General features: G+C 48.1%; 1 protein-coding gene across 1 annotated transcript in view; it reads right to left on the bottom strand.

Annotated features, from left to right (window-relative positions):
* Positions 1–21,975, bottom strand: part of CACNA2D4 (calcium voltage-gated channel auxiliary subunit alpha2delta 4) — a 122,347-nt gene that overhangs the window by 3,922 nt on the left and 96,450 nt on the right. Inside the window, exons 27-38 of the mRNA XM_041484522.1 lie at positions 19,994–20,055; positions 18,865–18,879; positions 16,442–16,486; positions 15,465–15,527; positions 15,178–15,200; positions 10,595–10,607; positions 10,215–10,285; positions 9,303–9,378; positions 7,424–7,476; positions 6,412–6,467; positions 5,044–5,064; positions 45–162 (exon numbers count right to left, since the gene is read on the bottom strand). Coding sequence (XP_041340456.1) covers positions 45–162; positions 5,044–5,064; positions 6,412–6,467; positions 7,424–7,476; positions 9,303–9,378; positions 10,215–10,285; positions 10,595–10,607; positions 15,178–15,200; positions 15,465–15,527; positions 16,442–16,486; positions 18,865–18,879; positions 19,994–20,055 — 616 coding nt within the window. The remainder of the gene's footprint in view (positions 1–44; positions 163–5,043; positions 5,065–6,411; positions 6,468–7,423; positions 7,477–9,302; positions 9,379–10,214; positions 10,286–10,594; positions 10,608–15,177; positions 15,201–15,464; positions 15,528–16,441; positions 16,487–18,864; positions 18,880–19,993; positions 20,056–21,975) is intronic.

Raw genomic sequence — 21,975 nt, forward strand, 5'->3', positions numbered from 1 at the left:
CCCTGGGACAAGGTCCCCAGCTGACAGGGAAGCTTGGCTCTTACTTCTGGCAGTCTCCACAGTCGATGAGCCCGTTGGTCTCCTTGATGGCCGGCTCGTAGACGAACACGGGGTACTCGGTGTCGCAGGGCTGCAGCGTGTCGTGCTTCTTGTGCCTGTGAGCTGCCGCGGGACAAAACAGGCACACGTCAGGGGCACACGGGACCTGCCCGCACCACATGGAAACGTCCCACACTTGGTGATGGAATTTGGAGGAGCAGCTGCCCTCCCAAGGTGGCCGGGAGCAGGTGCCCTCTGGAGAAGGGGAAGGAGATGCTGCAGGGAGCAGCCAGGCAGTGATGCCTGCTCCCACTAGGTGGTGTGGGAAAACCAGCCTATGTGAAAATGCCTCTAGCATCGCCACCCTCCTCCCGCAGCAAGGCCGGACCCTGCCGTGCCCAAACTGCAGCCGCAGTGGCCACAGCAGCCACGGACCCCCTGGCCAGGCGGGCAGGGACATTGGGGCACAGGTACCCCTGTGCTCAAAGGAGCTCGGGGGGCCCTACTGAACCAGCCGTGACAAGGAAATCCCTCCTGCCGGAGCCAGCGCTGGTTCATGCAGTTTTTAAACACAAACCTGTGCCTGGGCTGGCCCTCCGTGCTGTGCCCAGGGCTGTGCTCCCTGCGGGAGCCCTGCGTGTCTGCGGTGGGGCTCCCGTCAGCTGCTGATCCCTCCTGAGCCCACTGACATTGCACAGCAGGAAATTGGAGGGGCTCAATACGTGTCATGTTAAGAAGAAACCACCAGCAGCAAACTGATCTGGCCTGAGACCACAAGGAAACAGATGACAGCTCTCGAGGACCAGCAGAGACCCAGCTAATGAACAGCACTGGCTCCTGGAGGGAGCAGCTGCTCCATCACTCATCAGTCACACCCTGCAGGACTCCCAAACTAATTTGGGGATGAGGGGGAGCTGAACCACCTCACTAAGCCTCCCTCAAGAAGCAAGAACATTCTTTCTAGGAGTTCAGCAAAATCTGTCTCGCTTGAAACTACTGCCTTGGGCCCTTCTGGCAATTATTTTCTGCAGTTGGAGGTAGCAAAGCCAGCTCCTGCCTGGGTAGGACACAGGGGACTGCTGCTGATGGAAATATGAAGCTTTGTTGCTAGGGCAGAGGTGGCTGCGGCTCAGCCAGCAGCAAGCACAAGAAATGGTTTCTACATCAGCTTTGGGTCTGAGCACAAACCTCCGTTTGCAGCCTCCCACCCACACAGCAGCCACAGGCAGTGCTCCTGGGGGGACCAGCAGGGAAGAGGGTCCTCCTCACCTGCAGGACACCCAGCCTACCCCTTGCAGCAGAAGCACTGAAGAGTTATGGAAAATGCAGCAACCTGGGTTTTAATCAGCAAATGTATGGTGAGAAGGCCTCAAGAGGGCACCCTGATTGGATGGGTGATTTGCATCACTGTAAAACCCTGACTGCTGAGAGGGGGGTCTCCTTTCCCCCCGGCACTGCCGGAGCAGGCCGAAAGCAGCAGGCACCTCCCTGCAGAGCTTGCCATCCAAACAATGTGGATTACATGAGAGAGAGAAAAACTGCATGATTTTCTCTGATTTTTCTCTGAACCATGGCAATCCAGCAACACAAGATATCCATTAAGAGCCAGGAACTGCAGCCCAATCTTGCCTCTAATGCCTTGCCCAGATGACTACGATGGGCACTCAAACCCCTCCCTGCAGTGCAGTCTCTGGTAATTGTACTTTGTGCTTTTCTTCAGAAGTCTCAAAAACCAACACTCAGGAGGCAACCCCTGCCTCAATCCTCCCAGACGATGGGACCCACCTTTTGGTGACATGGTGAGGTTCATTTTGCACAGATTCAGAAGCACACAGAGCCTGACTGCAGCACAATGCCTCGTTCTGTATTCACCCTGGATTCACACTGAATTAATCAACCCAACTTGTCATTCCAGGGGCCGGCAGCACCTCTGCCACCAGCCACGAGCTGTCTGTCTGTGCTCTGCCACCATCCCTTGTCCCTCTGTGTGGGTTCCACGCTGCAGAGGCAGGGAAAAGCCTCTCCCATTTCTGCTAATGGAGAATGCCTCTGACTAGGACCCATCACAGGGACTGACAGTCCTGAGGAGATCTGGGATGAGCAGAACACAACCCTGTTTTTGAGGTAAATTTCAGACACTTCTGATGGGGCATGCAGAATATCCCCATTTATGCTGTAAGAAGAGAAGCTGCAAACATTTTCTGGCTCTGAGCAGCTGCAGGGCTGTTAAGTGTATTCCGGCCAGGAAAGTCCCCAAACTAAGACTAAAGGAGTGTGAGAAATAGAGCGGCATTTATTTCAGCCTTAATTCACTGTACTGGAGGCTGGGAAAGCAGCTCCAAACCCTGAAGCAGGTGGCCAGGCTATCACAGCCTGGACCAGGGACAGCCCTTCTCGGGGACATGCTTGTGGCACGTCCACACATTGGTCCCTCAGCCAGAAGCCATCTCTGTCCTGTTGAGCTGCCCCTGGCTTTGCAGCACTGCCCCTGCAGCACAGCTGTTGGCAATGGACTTCTTGCTCAGAAGAATCACTGTGATGACCACAAAGGTGACCTCATAAAGTTGGAGCAAACTGCTTGCAAGAGTTTAACATATGGCTCATGTCGTGAGTGGCAAAGAGCCCTGACATACCAGGACCTCATTTTTCCCGTCCCTGGTAAAGAGTGACATCCTTTACTAGCTCCTGTTATAATATCATATCTTTTACTAGCTTCCTGTTATCATCAAAGCAGGTGGAGTTCAAGAAATATAATGGACAGTGCTGTGAAGGATGGGGTGCAGGGAGGGGTGAACGAGAACATCAGCTTGGAAAATGCAGAATGGAAATTGATCTGAGGCCTCAGCCTCAGCCAGTGTTGGATGAGGGCTGTCATGGTGGGCTTGGAGAACCAGGCCCTGCAAGGGAAAACTCAGTTAAAGAGCCTGCATGAACCACACCCAGGATAAACGTGGCCAGCACCAAAAACTGGCAGAAGTGGCCTGCACAGATTTTAAGTTTTGTTTTTTTTGGTTTTTTTTTTTGGCACGAGCTTAATGAAAAGAAGCTGCTTTAAAATCTAACTCCTGCACAGAGACAAGACCTATGACAGAGATTATGCTTAAGCCTACTGACACTTAATTTGCTGGGAAGCAATGCAGCTGCAGCAGCACTGAGAGGTTCAGAGAAGCCCAGTAGCATGTACATCATCAGCAAAAGGCTCAGGCTGAGCCTCTGCATGCACATACTGGACATCAAAATGTTATCAGCACCCTGAGAGTCTGCTGGTCAGGGATTAGTAAACAGCCAGAGGAGCTGATAACAAATTGCAAACTTTATAGCAAAGAGTGAGTTAATTCCAGGCTGTCATTGCTACCATCTGCACTTCCAGAAAGACTTTTGTCAGACATTTGGCAACCAATCCTTCTGAGCAGCAAAGGCAGTTGCTGTGCCTTGTTATGAACTATAGAGCCCAGATTGTGAACTCTTTCCCACCAGCATAAATCATGCACTCGAGTCAGAGGATTTACTCTGGGACACGTGACAAAATCTGCCACTTAGTTACCAATATAAAACATAGAATTTAACCAATTATACTGTAAAATATCTTCTGCATACATTACAGTGGAGTAAAAAAAGAGAAACTTTTATGATCTATGAAATTCTAGAAATAGTTCTCTCTAGGCTGGAATAGTTCTCTCTTGGCTGGAAGTATTTTTGGCTTAATTAAAAGCTTTCAAACCTGTGCTGATGTCCATAAAAGCAGAAGCCCTTATAAACACAGAGAGAAACTGAGATGCTGAGAGCAGAGAAAAATCTGTGGCAGCAAACATGTCTTCTCAGCACCTCTGAAAAGCAGATTTGTATGATGAGTGCAGTCTGACTACATCACGCCCATATTCCAACAGCAAGTCTCACCTTCCCAAAAAACAAGAGAACTTGGGAAGCAGAAATAGGCTCAGTGCTGCAGAGCCAGAGGTACACAGTCAGGCAAGGGAGAGCATTAGATCCCTGATCATTAATTCCTCTGCACATAACCTGGAAAAAATGTGTGTGCTCAATTCCTCTCTCACAAAATGTCTCCTTTTCGCTTCATATTTTTCGCATACACCAGCCTTGGCGTGCAGTCAAGAAAATGTTAACATCTCTGGCAAAAATCTACAGCCCCTTCTTAACAACATGTGCAATCCATTTCTTCCAGCCCCAATAGCATTCTTCCACCCTGCTACTCCCCCACACACATGGACACTCTTTTTTTCATCTGCAGACACCCTCTCTTGCTCTTCCTCTTCTCCATGCAGTCAGACACATTCCAACTGTCTCTATTTCTCCATCTCTGTCTCACATGTATGTCTTGCTGGGCAGAGAGCAAATTGGCAAACACAAGCTAGATATGGAAGCAGGGAGATACAAACACAGCCACAGTCTGGACTCTGTCTTGGAGGAATTTCTAACTCGCCTGTAGGAGTGGATTTATGAGTTATCAGTTGAACCACTTGAAAGTCCTCCTGCATTATCCCAGAGCTGGGCTGGGATTTATCAGAAGGAGCTAAACCATGGTGTGTGGAAAAGAAGACTTAAGCTACTTCTTAGTAACTGTAGTCTACAAGACCTGTGTAGTTTCTCCTGCAAGAAGGCACAAGTCAGTCTTTGGTTTGGGAATAACAGCTGAGAAGAATGGGCCAGCTGGGAACCACGGCGAAGACATGCCATGGAACACAGGCCACAGGCCCAGCCAGCCCACAGCAATGAGTGATGATGCTGTCTGTGACTGCAGCTCCTCAGGAGGCTCATATGTTCCTTCTTTTATCAAGTTCTCAGTGACAGACCTTCAATCACCAGCTCAGCCAGCTAAATGAGCAACAGCATCTCTTTGCAGACCAAGGAAACAGAGCCAGGCTCTGCCTTGGCCCTGTCGTGCCTTTCTGCAAGTCCCCCACTGTACAAAGGGTGGAAAAAAGTCTTTCCTAGCCTAGGAATTTCTAGTTAATTCTCCTTTTTTAACTATGAGGTGGTTCTACTTACAGTGATGGAAGACAGCCTTGGCTGGAGAGGTCCCATGACACACACACAGTGACGATGGAGACACGTGACAGATTCACAGCATGGCAGTGACATGGAGACATGAATTTGCAGTCATGGAGGTGATGTGGGAAAGAGATGAAGGAAGCACAAAAGGAAATGGTGATGAGCAGGACAGCAGTGACATCCCCCCTCCATTTTTGCTCTCCTCAAGAACAGACTAAATCAGACTGCAGCCACAGAACATCCACAGCAGGAATGCCACACCTCCCTGTTCCCCTGAATGAGCAGTCTCTCCTGAGCTACCATGAGAACTGCACCTGCTCATCTGACTCTTCCTCACCAATTTCTGCATGGGGCCACCCCTGCTACCCTGATGTGTGTTACACAGCAGCCAGGGCTGCTTAGGGGACAGCTGCAGCTTCTACTGCCATCTCTTTGGAGGAGGAGAGTGGGACCTAAACAGCACCCATAGACCTCCTTCTCTAGAGGGGAATTTTGCTTTCAAAAAATGACTGTTTCCTCATTATGCCTGGAGAATTCAGTGCAGAAGTTCCAGCCCCACAGCTGGCATGGAAGACACCACTGTCTCCACTAAAGGCATCACTAGTGATCAATAATCAAGACTAATTACAGCCCCTACTTGGCTGTGCAGAACACACCTCCCCTTCCCCTCCGAGTCTCCTCAGGGCCATTAACATCCCCCCTGCTTGCAGGGGCTGGGCTGGGACTGCAGACATTCCTGGGGTGTTTCCAGCAGGCAGCACTTCAACTGCAGGACAGGTCAGGGTATTTCAAGCCAGACACACCCCTCTGCTGAACTCAGCTGCTGTGCAATACCATGTGCCATCATCTTCTCTCTTCCAGACCAGGTCCAGTGGGTAAGTGAAGGCCCTCTGTGTGTTATTGATCTCTGAGGTTTCTGTGTAGCTTCCTGGGACCTCTGCTAGGCTCTGGAGAGACTGCTGTTCCACCCCTGCTCTGTCCTGTCCTGGAGCAGACTGGAAGGGAGACTTTCCAACAGAAGTTATTTGCAGTTGATGGCCTCTCTCATCCCACTGCACGTAGGGTAGGGGTCCTCAGAAAGAAGTGTCTCCCCTCTCCTCAGCAAATTACCCTGAGGGGAGCAAGCAGAGTGCTCCCAGCAGCACACACCTCACCCTGACCACCCTGCTGCTGTGGCAGCCTGGAATGGGGGTGGAAATGGGGGGAGATGGTGGGATCTGGAAGCTGGACTCCAGTGTCTGTGGAGGAAGGGGTGTGGGGCAGAGGGCAGGCTCCTTGCACAGGGACTTCCCTGTACAGTTTCTTCTGTCACCAGTGGCTGCAACATTCACGTGCTATGGGGTGGCTGGACTCTTGTGTACTCACCATCTGCCAAGTTGTCTGAGTGCCAGAAGCTACTCATGTTAAACTCCAAAAGGAAGCTGTCAAAAGAGCAAGAACAGAGGATGCTTTTTCAGCAGCCTGGAAGGATGCAGGTGTCAGGGAGATGGCCCTGTCGCCCAGCGAGTATCAGTTCAAAAATGTTTACTACAAATTTCTGGCAGTGCAAGCCTGATTTTTTAGATTTTTAATTTTTTTTTCCCCTCTCCACATGCTAGAATGTGGTTCTGTATGATAGGATCTGTACTGTGGAAGATCTGAATGGGCTTTTTCCTGTGCAAGGGGCTTGTCAGTGAAGGAGGGAACAAGTATGGCAGCCCCTGAGGCTGGGAGGGCATTCAGCCACTACAGGACCCACCTGAGGAGCAGGCCTGATGGCCATCAGAAGCCCACACTCTCTCTGATTGGAGGTAACTACATGGAAATGTTCTGTACCAACAGGCTAAAACCCTCAGAGCTGGACCTTTACCACATCTCCCCTTTCGCACACCCAGCAAGCTGAGCAGTGGCACTTCCATCCTAATTTGAGCTTGAACTCTGATTCACCCCGGAAGTCTGAGGTGAACCCAAACCCAGAGGAGAGCCTCCCCTCTCTCCCCCCTTGCCTGGCACTCAGACCTGAGCTGCTTGGCTTGCTGCCTTCAGCCTTCTCCCCGCTGTGAGAGGAAGATGTGCATTCACTCCTCAGGGGCAAACAAGACAGGCAAGAGGACTTGGCACCAAGAATCTGCACAGAGCCCCAGGAGACACAAGTCCTATTTCTGACTCAGGCACTTTGTACTGAGTGACTTCAGGTAAATCCCAGACCCACTGTGGGCCTCTGCCTCTCAAAATGGCAATAGTAATAGCTTTCTGTCTCCCAGGAGCACAGTGCAGAGCTGAATGTCAGGAGAAGCCTGACAGCAACACCCTACGTGGGGGCTTCTGCTTGCACCTTCCCCAGCTCTTGCCCCTCCTGGTCTGAGCCTCCCAAACACCCCCATCTTTTGGTACTCACATGAGAAAATCACTTATCAGCCACTTCACTGCAGCTACAAAGGCATAAATTGGCTGGAGAACAAAAGAAGAAATAAGAAATACCATAAGGACCTGGTCAGAGAATTTATAATTGTTATGCAGGACCCCACATTTTAGACTAAGTCCCTCCACTGATCAGAGCTCTTGAAGACAGGCTGGAAATACAAGGTCTGGGCATCACTGGAAAATGTTCAAAATACATCAAAATCCAGCAGAGCTGCCCTGCTACTAATAATACCTCCTCACCCCCTCCCCATGAGGGTCAGGGAGTTTATCAGGAATGTATGAAGGACTTTGAAGATGTAATTGCTTGATGATTTCTCTCCAGTGTGGATGACCTTCAGAGCTCAGAGCAAGAGAGAAACACAGCTAAATGGGACACCACCAGTTTAGGATGCTTTTGTGCTCTGAGAGCAAGTGGTGTTTCTGGGACAAGTGACAGCACTGCCCAGGATTTAGTATTATCTGCCACTGATTGGTTATGCTTAACTGTGCTTTCATCCAGCTTTCCCTCAAGATGGCATGACTTCTATCATCTTCTTGCTTTTCAGCTACAAATTGGAAATCCAGCATTATCCCAGGGACAATTCATCTGCAGAGGATACTGCTGCTTCTTTTCCTCATGGTAACCACATCTAATTTTCATCTCCCCTTCTCATAATCATGCCCAGGTCCTCAAACCCAAAACAGATGTGGCAGTCACGGGATGCAGGATAATGTTCCATTACTGATGACTTCCCTTCAGCCAAAATAAGTCAGCAAATGGTAAAATGTAGAGATGGTTGGCAATTTGACTGATTTTTATGTCTGTATATGAAAAACTGACTTTTCTTGATCTCTTCCTTTTCAAGGGTTTTGCTAAGAGAGGAAGATGAGATGGAGGCTGAATGCTCACCTTTTTATTTTCTTCCCAATTCACCTCATTTTTGGCAGCTCATAGTTTGTGACATTTTTTTCAGTGATCAGGATTGGAGGATATAATCAAGCAAATATTTTCACTACAATCACCATATGATATCTAGCCAGGCTTCAGTATAACCACTGTAAACCAGACATTGTTAAAAGTGTTATTGTTAAGAATGCTGTTAAAAGGCAATATTTTGTTGAAAATTCTTTTACTGGAAAAAATTACAATGGCATCCTGTAAGGGTACTTCCTGCATTCCTTCTAGTATCAAAGGATCATAACAGCAATGAACACATCCCTGTTTAGCGTTGTGTCAAGCAGTCTGAAGTAGCCTAAGTGTTGAGTAGTCTGTTCTTCTTGTTGAGGCAAGGTTAGGAAGGTGGAATGGGATTAGAGTATGAGTTTGCATCCTAAATCCTAAAGGATTAGAGTATGACTTTGTAGCCTAAGGAGAGGTTGCATTTGGGTACTGGTAAAACCCTTCCCTCTGTTAGTTTGTTTCCTGGGCTACCAGAATTCTCAGTCTCCTGCTCCAAGCTCACTCATCCTTACCCAATGACTGCCAGTTTTCCCCAGATGCTCTGTTCCCTGACACTGCAACTCTCCTTCCTGAGCTGAGTAAAACCATGCTCTGTAAAAGCATTCCTGTTCATTTCAGCTGCTAGCTGACTGCTTGGCTTTCAGGAGAACCTGCAATAGTCTAACTCCTGTTCTTTCCCTGGTCCTTCCAATTTTCAGTGAGATCCTATATGGCAATAGAGACTCACACTGTAAACCAACATCAGTGGCCACCACTGCTTCACGAATCTGCCTGAGGTGAGTTTGGACAGTCCTGTCCTGACAGCAAACATCTCCTCAAGTCTGTTGGGGAATGTTGGAGATGCCCTGCAGGAGGAAGCCCAGCCAGGGAGGGCTGCATGGTGACAGGGCATGGTGACAGATCAGATACGTACGCTGAGCAGGGGTCGGGCGCCGCTGTGGTGGTGGTAGGGCACCTTGCACATTGCCTGGTAATCATACATGGTCACTCTGCAAGCAAAACACAACAGGCAAGCAGTCAAAAGCAAGCAATGCAACCACCCACGGGACAGGCACGTCAGCTTTTCCTCAAAAACGTCAGGTATGAACTGTTTCCTGGATTCACTAAAGCAGTGACCTGCTTACACGTGCCTTTGCTGTTTGGCCAGTGCTGGATCTTGCAGAGCAAGAAATACAGGATTAATGTAACTGGGTCAGTACAGGAGGAAAAATGTCCCTAATTTCAAACAGTGAGTAAAGCAAGCTATGAAGCAGAGGAATTATAATTGTAACTACCTCAGGTCCCCCTAGTTCCTGTTTTCAAGCCACTGAAACTCTGAACTCTCATTTGACATTGGCTGAGGCAGTGGAGTGAGATGAACAGAATTTTTTTTAAGAGAGAGAAATGTGGTCAGCGAGCTGCAATGCTGCATCTGTGGGGCTCTCAGACAACCACTCCCAGAAAGGCTTTCTGAGTGGCATGAGGAACTGAAGCACTTCTGTACCCAAAATGCCAAGAAAAGTTTCTCATAACATCTTGCCCTGGAAAAGACAGAGAAGCAGCTGCTCTCTGGTCACACAGAGATTGGAAATTTCTGTCTCTCTCTGTGTTTTGAAGCAGGTGGAAGAGCAAGAGATGAGGAGAAACAGTGTGTGTGCTGATAATGGCTGAGGCAGTCAGCAGATGGGGCAGGTAGCTAAAGGAGCTCTTGTGTCTGGATAAGAGAGTCACCAGCATCACCAGCATGTGCATTTTCCCTGCTCAAGTGCTTCTTAGAGGGACCAACGTGCTCTGACCCACACACCAGCAAAGAACAAGAAGTACAGTGTGGAGATCCCCCACTTACCGCCTGAACATGCCCATGTTTAGCAGCTGGGTCATCACTGAGCCATCCACTGCACCAAAAAATTTTCCAGTCTGCAAGTACAAAAAGGGAAAAATGGAATAAACTGTAAATTTTCCAAATGCTCGATGGTTCCAGCTGATCTAGTTTGTGTGGAGGCCTGCTGTACATGAGGGTTTTTGTAAGGAGGCAACGCTGAGCTTTGTCCTTTGGCTGGTTGGAAAGCTTGAGGGAGGACTTCCCCCAACACCAGCTGGGCATCCTGCACCATTCCTACCACGCTTGGAAATGACTTAGCCCACGTAAGTTCCTGTGGCTTGTCAGAAAATGCAGACTTTCAAGCTGCAGAGACCCAGGCATGCTGAATCACTGGAAGCCTGGACTCTCTGTGGCTTTTTGGGAATCCATGTTCTCTGGATCTGAATGCCTGAGTCTTCCATTTGAGCCTCTCTGCTACCCATGGCCATTGTGGTTTTGGAAACCTCTGCTCTCCTGCTGCCCTAGGTGAACTGGCCCACCATGCACGAGTGTGATGTACAGATTTCTTTAGTTAGCAAATGCAATATTACAACTCACTGCTGTGTGAGTTCTGAGCAGGCACTGATCCAAACAACACAACACAAGGCCATCCATCCCTGTAGCTCACATACTGTGCATTGGCACAGCCAGGACTACGTTGCATTTGGGGGGACAACAACCCCCCCAGTCCTGCCTGCATGCTGGAACTAAAGGTGGAGCTTGTGGCCCTCTGGTTCCATGTATGCCTTGGAGTCAATAACCTCAAATAAGGACCCAATCTCAAATCTGCTAACTGCTGCTTTAAAGATTTCCTCAGACAAACAATTCTGACCTTCCTGATTACTAAACCATGACAAATATATTGCAAAAATGCTTCAGACCTGTCAAGTCCACTGCTTTGTTCACAAGCAAGTAAATGAAATGTTTGTAAATAATAAAAGTGCCGATATGAGCTGTCCTCTGTCTGTTTTCCTGGCTCATGGGTCCTGACAGACAGTAAATAGCTCCCATGTGTTGTGGAAGCATTCACACAGTCTGGGATGTTTTGCTTTCCCACTGATAGGCTAGCAGTCATTTAGCATGTATTAGCAGATGACAGATGACTTCATTTATTTGAGTGGGACAGTTCCACAAAAAAAGTCCAAACCCTTAGGCAGATTTACCTAAGATCACATGGCAATCATCTAACAGTAGTGTTACATGGTTATGAGCCTCTTCCCAAAAGGCTTTAGAAGTCATTTCACTGTACAAATTGATGCATAACATCAACTCCCCTTCAAGCATTTAGGCTGTAATCATCTCAGACAGTCAAATGTGCCTGAGCAAGCACTAACTTTTTTCACCTCCCTCGCTCTTTCAATCTGATTAGGGTGGTGAAGAGGCCAGCTGCTTCCATTTAATACCAGTCTGCAGACCCAGCAGTGAGATTTAACACAGTGCAAGCTGCAGGCAGTGGGGCAAGGAGAGGGGGCGACTGCAAGGCTGTAAATGAGGCCCATCCTGTCAAGAGATGCTGATGTCTGGCTGAATTTCTCCATGCAGGACATCATTTGTATAGGTATAAGAATGAGCAGCTATTAGTTCAAGTGAGAGTATGGCCTAGGGAGTGTGTTCAGAAAGGCAGAAGCAAACTGGCCTCCAACAGCAAACCAGACATTCAAAGCTTGCTGCTCTCTTAGGTACCCCGTGCAGGCAGTGACACAGAAAAGCATCACTAGGCAGAAACCAAAGCTGTCCCGTACTGGAGCAACATTTTGTAAAGCAGCTCTCATTACACCCTGCTTCCTCCAGTGACTGCTGCTCTCCTAGGCATCCCTCTGCTGTGTTTCTCCTAACTCCCATCTCTGGGCAAGTTTCCACAGGCCCCTGCCATTTCAGAGGTTGGCAGCACGAAGCATTGCTCTGACATCCCACATGACACATCCTGTGTCACTCCCCCCTGCAGCTGAGTGCGCAGGCACATGTGCAGGCTGTGCAACCCAGAGCACACATATGACTCAAAAGCTACATCACTGCTCACATGCATCCATGTTTTGCTGGCTCATTGAGCAATTTACACTTTTTGTACACTCAGAAGCTGTAGACAAACAGGATCTGCCAAATTGCCCAGGCTTTGGGTAGGCAGGCAGCCTCTTCCTCCAGCATGGCTCAAACAGAGGCAGCCCTTGCTTCTCCAGGAGCTCTGAGCTCTGGTGGCATCTTGGCCTTTTGGCTGCCTCTCTGCACTTGCTCCTGGAGTCCCACCTGGGCAGAGCTTGCAGACATCCTCTGCAAAATGCCTCAGGCAGAAGGCAGCAATCCTAGAAAAAGAGGTTTAGTGAGAAAGGGAACATCTGGACGGAGCAGGCGGAGGGAGCTCAAGACCTGGGATCCACAGCTGTGCCTGTGACTGGCAGTGAGAATCAGCTAAAAACTCAGGGGTGGCTGTGGGGACACGGCTGCAAACACGACAGAAAAAGCAGAGCAGCCCTCCCTGCAGCACAGCCTGACCCTGCCACTTATTTTCCCTTCCTCCAAGAGCACCTGGTCCTCACTCATTCCCTTCTCCTGGCTCTGTGTTTTAACTCTTCACTCCCTATGGGATGAGACTGGATGGGGAGATTAGCTTGAATTAAGAGATTACCCGTTCTTCCCCAAGTAATCCTGCAGGGAGCTTCCAACTTGTCACTCATTAAAATCCTGAGTCCCTTTTCCATGGTGGTTTCCAATTGCCAGTAAGCTTCCTGCTGCCTTCACACAGAGGTTATTAGAGCCAATCCCTCATCCTGATCCCCCATCCCAAGGGCAGAGAAGAGCAGAGTCTGAGCCATGCTGTCCTCACCCCATTCCTGTGGGAAGCTGCTCTGTTTTCCACTGAGGTCACTCAGGGAAGGAAGTGCAGGCAGCAGGCAGCTCTGGCAGGCAGAAAAGACAAAACACCCACAAAACCCCAGGTACAGGATTTTTTTGGGCATTTTTTTAATGGATGTCTTGAGGAAAGAATACAGGATGGGACAGGGAAGGTCACACAGCAGCAAGTGATCCCATGCAGCAACATCCAGATGGCATCTAGGAAACCCAGGGTATTGATTTAGTGCTGTCTTGAATTCCCTGTAAGGTTTAATGGTGTGGAGACTCATGGTGTCACCAAGAAATAAAAACAGTAACTGGAACAGGATAAAGAAATCAGAAAAAAAAAAAAAAAAAAAAAGCAGTGGTGAACTCTCTGAGATCAGGGAAGGTAAAAGCTGGAGGAGGACAGCTCTGGTGCTTGCCAAAATGCCTGATCTCAGAGGCATGTGGATAATGTTTATAGTTTATCCACATCCACTACAATGCCATGTTTCTGCTAGTCAGATCTTTCAGAGATGAGCTTTGGAAAAACCCATTTTCCATTAAGAAGCAGGAAAAAGTACCAAGGCAGGGCCCAAGAGGGCAGTGCTGAGGACAGGTGACATGGCAACTAAAGGGTGTAGCTGATGGACACATGTCATAGGAGTCAGTAAAGTGTCTTTGAAAATGCCATGGGTGTCAGAGAAGAAAACAGCAATTCCTAAGACCACCAGCCCATCCCAAAAACATAGTAGGGCCTGGCTACCCAGAGTAGGGAGCCAATGCAACTTTTACAGCATTTCCCTCCCTTAGTCTTCAAGTTCTATTTGCATTTTTGTTTTTTGGCACACCACATCATTGAAGGGACACTACCAGACTATTCAGTGTGCTGGGCAGGGCACTTTTCACTTTCCTACAGAAAAGAGGTTGGTTATCCCTTGCAATAAGCTCCCCTTGGTATCTGTCTTTATCCCCCCTGGTGCCTCTGTGTTGCCTATTGGTTTTGCTCTGTGACGCTGAAGAATCTCATCTCAGCCTCTCTGAACTCACTGTGCAGTGCCTGCAGAATGCACAGTCTCCCTTTTTCCTTTTTCCATCCCATTCTGAATATGCTAACCAACCCAAGTCCAGGTGGGAAACCATGGGACTCATACAGCTGATGTTTTCCATCTGAATAGCCATCTAAAAATTCTTCTTTCTCTTCTGTCCCAGCTACTTTGAGATCAATGTCATTACTTCATGCTTCACTGTTTCACCAGGTTCTTTTAAAGGACTCTGTTCAAGGCTGAAGAGAACTGAAATTCTACAGGTTATCTAGTCTCCCTTATCTCCTGATTTTGTCACACTTTTAAAGAACTATAGCTAATAAGTTTTCTTCCTTCTGGAAGCTGTGCTGCTTGTGCCAATCACATCCACCAGGAATTCTGTTACCTTAATTTCCATTTCGACCTGTTTGTCACATCTTGAAGAAAGTAATTTCTGGGATTGGATCTGCTGCCTTTTGGAAATACCCGAACTGCATTTGTTAACACCAGTACAATGGCAATTTTAATGAAATTCCATGATTCTGTCAGTAACAAAACCCCTTCATTACCCACTTCTTCTCTAAGCCCACTCTTACTATTGACTTATTGCTTTGCAGCTTATGAGACTGTTCCCACATATCACTTTCTAATGTCCAGAACTATGGGGTTTAATTATTTTGAAAGAAGTAGCTCTGTGGTGAATTTATCAGAGAATAGAAAAGTGCAGCTCAACCATGCAGTGGCTGGTACTGTTGACTTTACCCAGCTGCACAGGATATCACATCCAACTTGCACCCCTTCAGCTCCCTAGAAATGGCTGTGGAACCACACAAGTTATTTTTATTTCTATTCTGAGCCTTTTCCCTTGCTCCTTTCACCTCTGCAAGTCCAGTAAATTCTCCAATTCTACAGGTGTATTCCTGTTTCCAATTTACTTAAATGATTTTGTCTTCATTTTTTTGCCTTTAGCATTTTGCTCTTACCATCCCCTCAGTTTCCTTTCCTGAAGAACACCTGCTTTGACTTCAGAAGCACTCAGAAGTGCTGCTCCCTTCCCTTCCCTTCCCTTCCCTTCCCTTCCCTTCCCTTCCCTTCCCTTCCCTTCCCTTCATCTTAGATCATCTTTCAATAGCATCTGTGCCAAGGGAACGGAGTCTAATTTCCTTTCTTCTGATCCAAAGATATTTTGACTAGTTCCTTCCTTATCACTGCAAACTCCTTCCTCACCTAGGATGTGCTGTCACTCTGCAGGGAGCCCTCCCCCTCACTGCACAGTTGAATTTAATTATACCACAGCCACCCTTATTACACAATTCAACTTCATTTGTTTTAACCAGCTCTGGTGGGTTATTCAGGAACAAGCAAACCCCACTCTCCTCCTTCTCTTATGCTCTCTTACCTCTTCAGGTATTTTGGAAACAAGTATAAAGCCATTGTTGTCAATGAGGAAGCAGTTCAGAACCTGCAGAGATGAAGGAGAAGCAATATTAAAGATGGCTTTTATGGCTTTTCCTCTGTTTGTGTTCAGGATGAAGCAGGATGGGTTTGTGATGATGGCAACAGCCTTGGCATTTCCACACCAAGCCCCACAGCTCAGCTACCATGAGTTTTACACAATTCTTTTCCCCTTCTGTCTCCATTTTGAGGTATTGAGTCCATGAGCTGTGACAGAGATTGTCTCTAGCTGGGGCTCTGTGCAGGCCTAGCAGGCTGTGGGCCACACTTAAGGCAAGGCATCCTTCAGGAAGAGACAGGATATTTGTAGTGCTCTTCTCTTTAGTAATATGATATCTAATACTTTCCATCTTCAGATCTCAGAGTTTTATAACCACTCACAAAATACCCCTCTCCCCACCACTGAGTATCAGTGCTGATCTACTTTTATTTTAAAAAGCAGGAAATGGAGGCACAGAGTTTACATGAAACCCTTTCCTGCAGGGAAAACTAAGAAGCAGAGAAAATCCTACATGAACACACAACAAAAAAATCTCTGGTGATCTCACTTTTCAGGGCAGAGGAGCTCCTGTCTCACATATTCCTGATACCAAGGCTGAAGCAGTGGCATAAACACAGAGAGGTGTCCAGCATGTCATGCTGCCAGCCACTTTTTTTTTGGAAGATCTGGGATGCCAGGGAGACAGATTTAAAGTAGATGGACTTTCACTGGCTGGAATCCCAGTGTCTCTGCCCTGGCCCAGCTGGGAGAAGACCTAAACTGCAGATTTGTCTCATTATTATGAGGTCCTGCCCCCCAGCTGTGCAATCTCTTGTGAGGAGACAACAGGCACTGCCTTTTTTGGGGAGACAGAGATCTCCACAGAGCAGGTGGTCAATCACACCCACCACAGGTACAGAGAAGAAACTGAGGCAACTTACATCATCCTGACAGCTGAGTGGACAGGCACCATCCAAGCCACTGCACTGCAAAGGGAAAGCAGAGAATTAACCATGGTGTGAAGGAAACTTCCCAGTCTGACCATGCAGGAGCTCTGGCAGTCACTCCCCCACCACCAGAGGCTTTCACTGGTGGGACTGAGGCAGCAGCAGCTACAGTGACCCCACAGGTCTCTGACTCCCCATACACCCCACACTCACACAAAACAGACAAGTTTTCCTCACTTGTTCAACTCCAGGTTTCCCATAGCAGGGTCTCAGACATCCAGAACCTTAAAGCAATTTATTAATGGTGCAGCAACACAGAAAGAGCTCAAGCCTGTAACTCTGAGGAGGGGCCCTAAACAAAGGAAACTGAGCTTTTATCCCCTCACATCCCATGTGTGATCATCTGGGGTCATCCTGATGGGACATCTGCTCCTGCTGTGTCTCCAGGTGGCTGTCCCACATGTCCCCGTGGTGCCCTTTGTTGTGCAAAGGGTCAGTGCCAGGTCACAGCCTCTTGCCTGGGGCTCCCAGAGCCCAGCCTGCAGCTGCACCCGGAGCCACCTGCACTGAGTGTATCCCTCAGCACATGGCATGAGCTCATCTTACTGTCTCCCCTTTGGGACTGCCAGGCTAAAGGTTTGCATCCCAGACAGCTCTGCAATTCAGCTGGCATTTCCACCAGCATCACCCCCAGGTCAGCCACTCCAGCTCCCTGCCTCTAGCAGCAACATCCCCTATCCTGAGGGCTCAGATCCTGCACCTGCCTTCCTGACATGTGCCCAGCAGGACCTGTGCACTCCAAGCAGAGGAGGCACTTGTAAAGAAAGAGCAAAAACAAAGGTTATTGTGCACCAGGGAGAAACCAGCATGCATTTCAGCATCTGTTAGTATCTGGACTAAGAACATAGCATGGTATTTTAGATCAGGGTTCTTCTCAGGCAGGGATTTTTGTTGTTGTTGTTGCTGTTGGTTTCTTTATTCTCCAAATAGCTAATGATAAAATAGGATGTGAATGGTGCACATGTAGCCCAAGGCACCATCCACTTCTTTCATTTAGAATTTCTGCATAGTGGACTTGACACGTGTTTCACAACACTGAACTGGGTGGGGACACGAGGGGTTAAGTGGTGAGTAACAAAACCCTTCAGGTGCTTATTGATTTCATAATTGTTCAGAATTTGCCGTGGCTGCATGTGTCTGTCTCTTTGTGTTATTTTTTAATTTTGTTTTCTCCAGTAGCAGAGGGAAGAAAGCTGACACAGTGTTGCCTTTTCTGTGCATGGAGTCCCCTTCCTGCCAGAGGTTTGCTGGGGTCAGGGAAGGACACTGGCATAGCACATAGCCTGTCTGCTCTCAGCCAGCTACCCACTACTTCTCAAAACCCTTAGACATAAAATTCAACCCCCTTTCTGGGTGATTCTCAGCAACAAGAGGGAAATTGGCCATTCCAGACCACAACAAGACTGTAACTTTCAGTTAGAATTTATTTCTCCCCTCGAGTTTTGCAGAACAAAACCAGTTTTCTGTCCCTCTGTTCTGCTTCAGAGGAGGTTTGGAGATGCCCGAGTTTGTTTCAAGTCCCACAGCTTTGCAATATCACATGTTCACACTCTGAATCCAGCTGGCTTTTGGAGACTCTAGGGATGATGGTTTAAAAAAATTCCTTTATTCAGAGTTGCAAGCACCCTCTCACCCCTGCCTCACCACAAAGCAACACATGGTTGTTTTATTTCCCTGGATGTGTTCCTAGAGGTCGCCTTGTGCTTCACCCTGACAGGTTCATTCCTTTGGTCAGCAGAGAAACATGGTCACAACAAACCACAGTTATGGCCTTGGGGGATAACAAATTCAGAGCTCAGAGTTCAGATATCAGAACAGAAACCCAGGTGAACCACAGTGGTTTTCTACAAGAAGGGCTTGTGTCTCACACATCTTCCTCAGCAGTGTGAGGGCTGGGTCTCACTGCCACTGCACTTGCAGACTTAGAGAAGTTCCAGCAGTGCCTGGTGCTGGGCTGGCCATGCAGCAGCAGCACCACAGCCAGGACCCTGGTTTGAGAGCACTGGCAGCTTGCAGGGAGCCCCTGAAAGGGGGCAGAACTGAGCCTGTGCTCCCTGGTTCTTCTGAGATGACATCTGCTGCTTCATGAGCACAGCTCCCTCCTCAGAGACCAGCCTACCTCACAGCATCCTCCTGCTCCTCCCTCCTCAGGTCTCTGTGACCCAGAGCACTTTGAGCTTTGCCAAAGACACTTAATTACTGTGAAGACAAACACAGCCTGTGACAGGTTTGGACCCTCTCCATAGGCTACAGACAAGGGACAGTGCCTATGATATGCTGGCACACAAATGACACAATTAAGAAGCCAAGCCAGGCATGCCAGGATGCCTCCCTGTCCCCAGCTTTTGTCCACTCACATCAGTGTCATTGGGCTGGGAGGCACAGCGTGGACATCCACAGCAGCACAGCATCAGTGAGGCAGGAGAGAGAGAGAAAACAAAATCTGTTAGTCATTCCTCTGTCCAATGGTTCTCACATCTTGGGAAAGCACATGGAACCTTTTTTCACACCAGCACCTACCAGGGCCACAGCTCACAGCCTCTTGGCACACAGGCCTCCTTCACCTGCTTTCATAAGGCCTCCCAGCTTCATTTAACACCCATGAGGGCTTGTTTGTGTGAGAACTGCCTGGGTATGGCCCTGAGCAGCGTGTTTAAAACGAAGCTCTCTCTGTTGCTGTTTCAGGATGTGCTCATGTGCTTTGCACAAATCTTTTTAGCTCAGGTTAGGTTTATGTGATCCCAACCTGTGAGGATGCTCCTGTCTCCACAGAGCAGCTTCCTGCCCTCCTACCTTCTCTCTCATCCCTGTCTGATGACAGTTCCCTCTCCTGACAGCAGAGAGCTGCTTCTGCTGTGTGCTGCTACAGTCCTGTCATGCTCGCCCCTCCAGCACACCTCCCTGAAAGCAAAGCCTGGGAAAAAAGCCCCTGAGTGATGAGGGAAAGGTGTTTCATTTGTCTTTCTCCCCAGACCAGGGGAGTTGTTTTAATTATTCCACTTCCTTCAGTCCAGAAGACTATCTAATATTAGGACAACAGCAAAAGCTTATCCCTGGAGCAAGTAATTTTTATTTTGGCAAGCTGGTAGCATTTTGTTATCATTATCAAGATGATAAAAGAAGGCAGTAGATTTTTTTTTTCTGTGTGCCCAAAACTGCAGATTTCCATGAGTTTTCTGAAAGGCTGAATGAGCACAAGCATATTTCCACAATTAAATGTGTCACATGCAGCACAGCTAATGCCAGGCCAGGAAGCTGACACTGTCACCACGGCATCTGCAGAACAGACTCATGGCTCACATAGCATCAGTGCTGACAAAGGATTACAGGAATGTGTGACTTCAATCTAATCTACTTCATAAATCTCTTAATATAAATTCCACAAAAGCCCTCATTAAAATGCCACTGTATGTGATGTAACATAGCATCGACCTTGCTGACCAAGAGCACTAAATTGTGTCTCTGCATGGTTGCTGATGCTCCTACCTGTTGCATGGCCATCCAAAACTTGCGTTGGAGCAAATCCAGCTTTATTTGCACACCCACCGCTGCAGGGAACAAAAAAAGAGGATAAGATCAAAAGAGGAGCATTAAAGACAAATACAAGTTGGGAAAAGAGGAGTAAATATTTGCCCAAGGTGATGGGATGTAAATCACAACTGCAACCTGCCTCCAAGTGTGAATGGTAAGCGCTGAGTCAGACTGCCAAGTGGGAGTCAGAGGTTTAACAAGGGAGAGGAAAAGGGGACACTGACTGTACCAAAGTACTGAGATTTCCCTCACACTAAACACTATGAAGCTACAAACAGATCAACAACAGCACCACCAAAAAAAAGAAAAAAATCCCCCAAAAGCCCCCCCAGGGTGGCATGAGCTTTTGCCTTTGTCTTTTTCAGATTTGCCTGGTCAGAACGGATGTTTGTGATCGCCCCAGCCTCAACTCTTATACCATGCAGCACCAATCAGAAATAAAGTAGGCCAGTGAGGAAGGGATTAATTTGAAAACCCACCTGTCTCAAGGGGGAACCACAGAGATTTAGGTTTTTCCTAAGCCACTACAAAAGCACAGAATAATGAATGCCACTTGACAGGAAGTCGATTATGAATAGTGATTTGTTACCTGGTCCCAGCCTAGTGCACGGTGGGCTAAGCAGAACTCTGTGTGTACGTGTGTTTCTTAATGAAGTGTGTCCTAATTTCCTGGCTTAATTTCCCTTCTATTCCTAGCATCATGCTCCTGAATTAAGGCATAGTTGCAGAGGAGAAGGAACAGTGCAGGGTCCCCCTGACAGGACAACCTGGCTGTCCCTGGGTAGGCTGCCTACAGGCACACACAATAACCAGTGCAGTCGTGCACAGCCTGGCGTGGTGATGGGGAACAACTGGGCTCTGTGTCAACTAGTTGAATCCAAGAGCTCTGGAGGAATTACAGCCTCAAGCAGGACCTTGAAATAGAATATAAAGTGCAAGTGAGGGAGAAAAGGAAATACAGGGAGGGAGATTTGGGGCCTTTTTCACAACCACCAATATCAGGAGGATGAAGTATTGCTATTTCTACAGATTTCCTCTGAATTAAAAGGAGCTTCAAAGGGGGGAACAGATCCTTTAAATCTGAATCATGCCGTGTGGGTGCTTTTAAGCTAACAGTATGATCTGATGCTCTAATTCAGATGGGTATGAATTAAAACTGGAGTATGAAATGTTATATTTTCTTGCCTCATGTACAGAGACCCTAGCACCTGGCATCAGCTCTGTGTTTTATACCAGTGTCCTTGTCACATTCCTACTGCTGGTACATCTTACCAATCCCATGTATCAGAGGCACATTTCTCATCCAGCTCTCCCTGCTGTAAACTGAATCTGACTGCCTGTCTGTGGGGGAAAGGAAGGATTCTGTAGAGCTGCATTGCCCTAAGCCTCGCCAAGCACAAACCAGACAGGACAAAGAATGCAAACAAAGGAGGAAGGACAGGGCTGAGTCTGGCCTGGACAAAGATTCCCCAGCTTCAGTGAGGCTGTGGCAGGCATGGTTTGGCTTGGTGCCCCTGCTGACAAACCAACACACCATGACAGCAGGCAAGCGGTGCTGTTGCTGCTGAGTCCCATGAGGCCCACGCACCCGATTTGGTACGTAGCTTTAAATAAATTCATCCTTTCAAACCATCTCAAGAAAGAGTCCTTCCCCTTATCACAGCAGATCACATCAATGGGACTGAGTATTAGCCAGGACATACAGTTTTCATGAGACTTGAAGAGGAGTCGATACCTACGTAACTAACCTTGCAATGCAGACTTACTCAGTGGCTCATGTTTTTGCCACTGGGAACACTTGGCCTCAAATTGTTCTTCAGAGAGGTTTTAGTCCCTGGTTGTAAATCCTTGCTTCTGCCCAGGAGGCACAAGGAGCACATACCCAGCCTGGACAGAGCTGCCTGCAACATGATGGAGAAGAAAACCTGGGGGGTCAG

The sequence above is a fragment of the Pyrgilauda ruficollis genome, unplaced genomic scaffold, assembly GCF_017590135.1.
Source record: "Pyrgilauda ruficollis isolate IOZ18807 unplaced genomic scaffold, ASM1759013v1 scaffold66, whole genome shotgun sequence".
Lineage (NCBI taxonomy): Eukaryota > Metazoa > Chordata > Aves > Passeriformes > Passeridae > Pyrgilauda > Pyrgilauda ruficollis.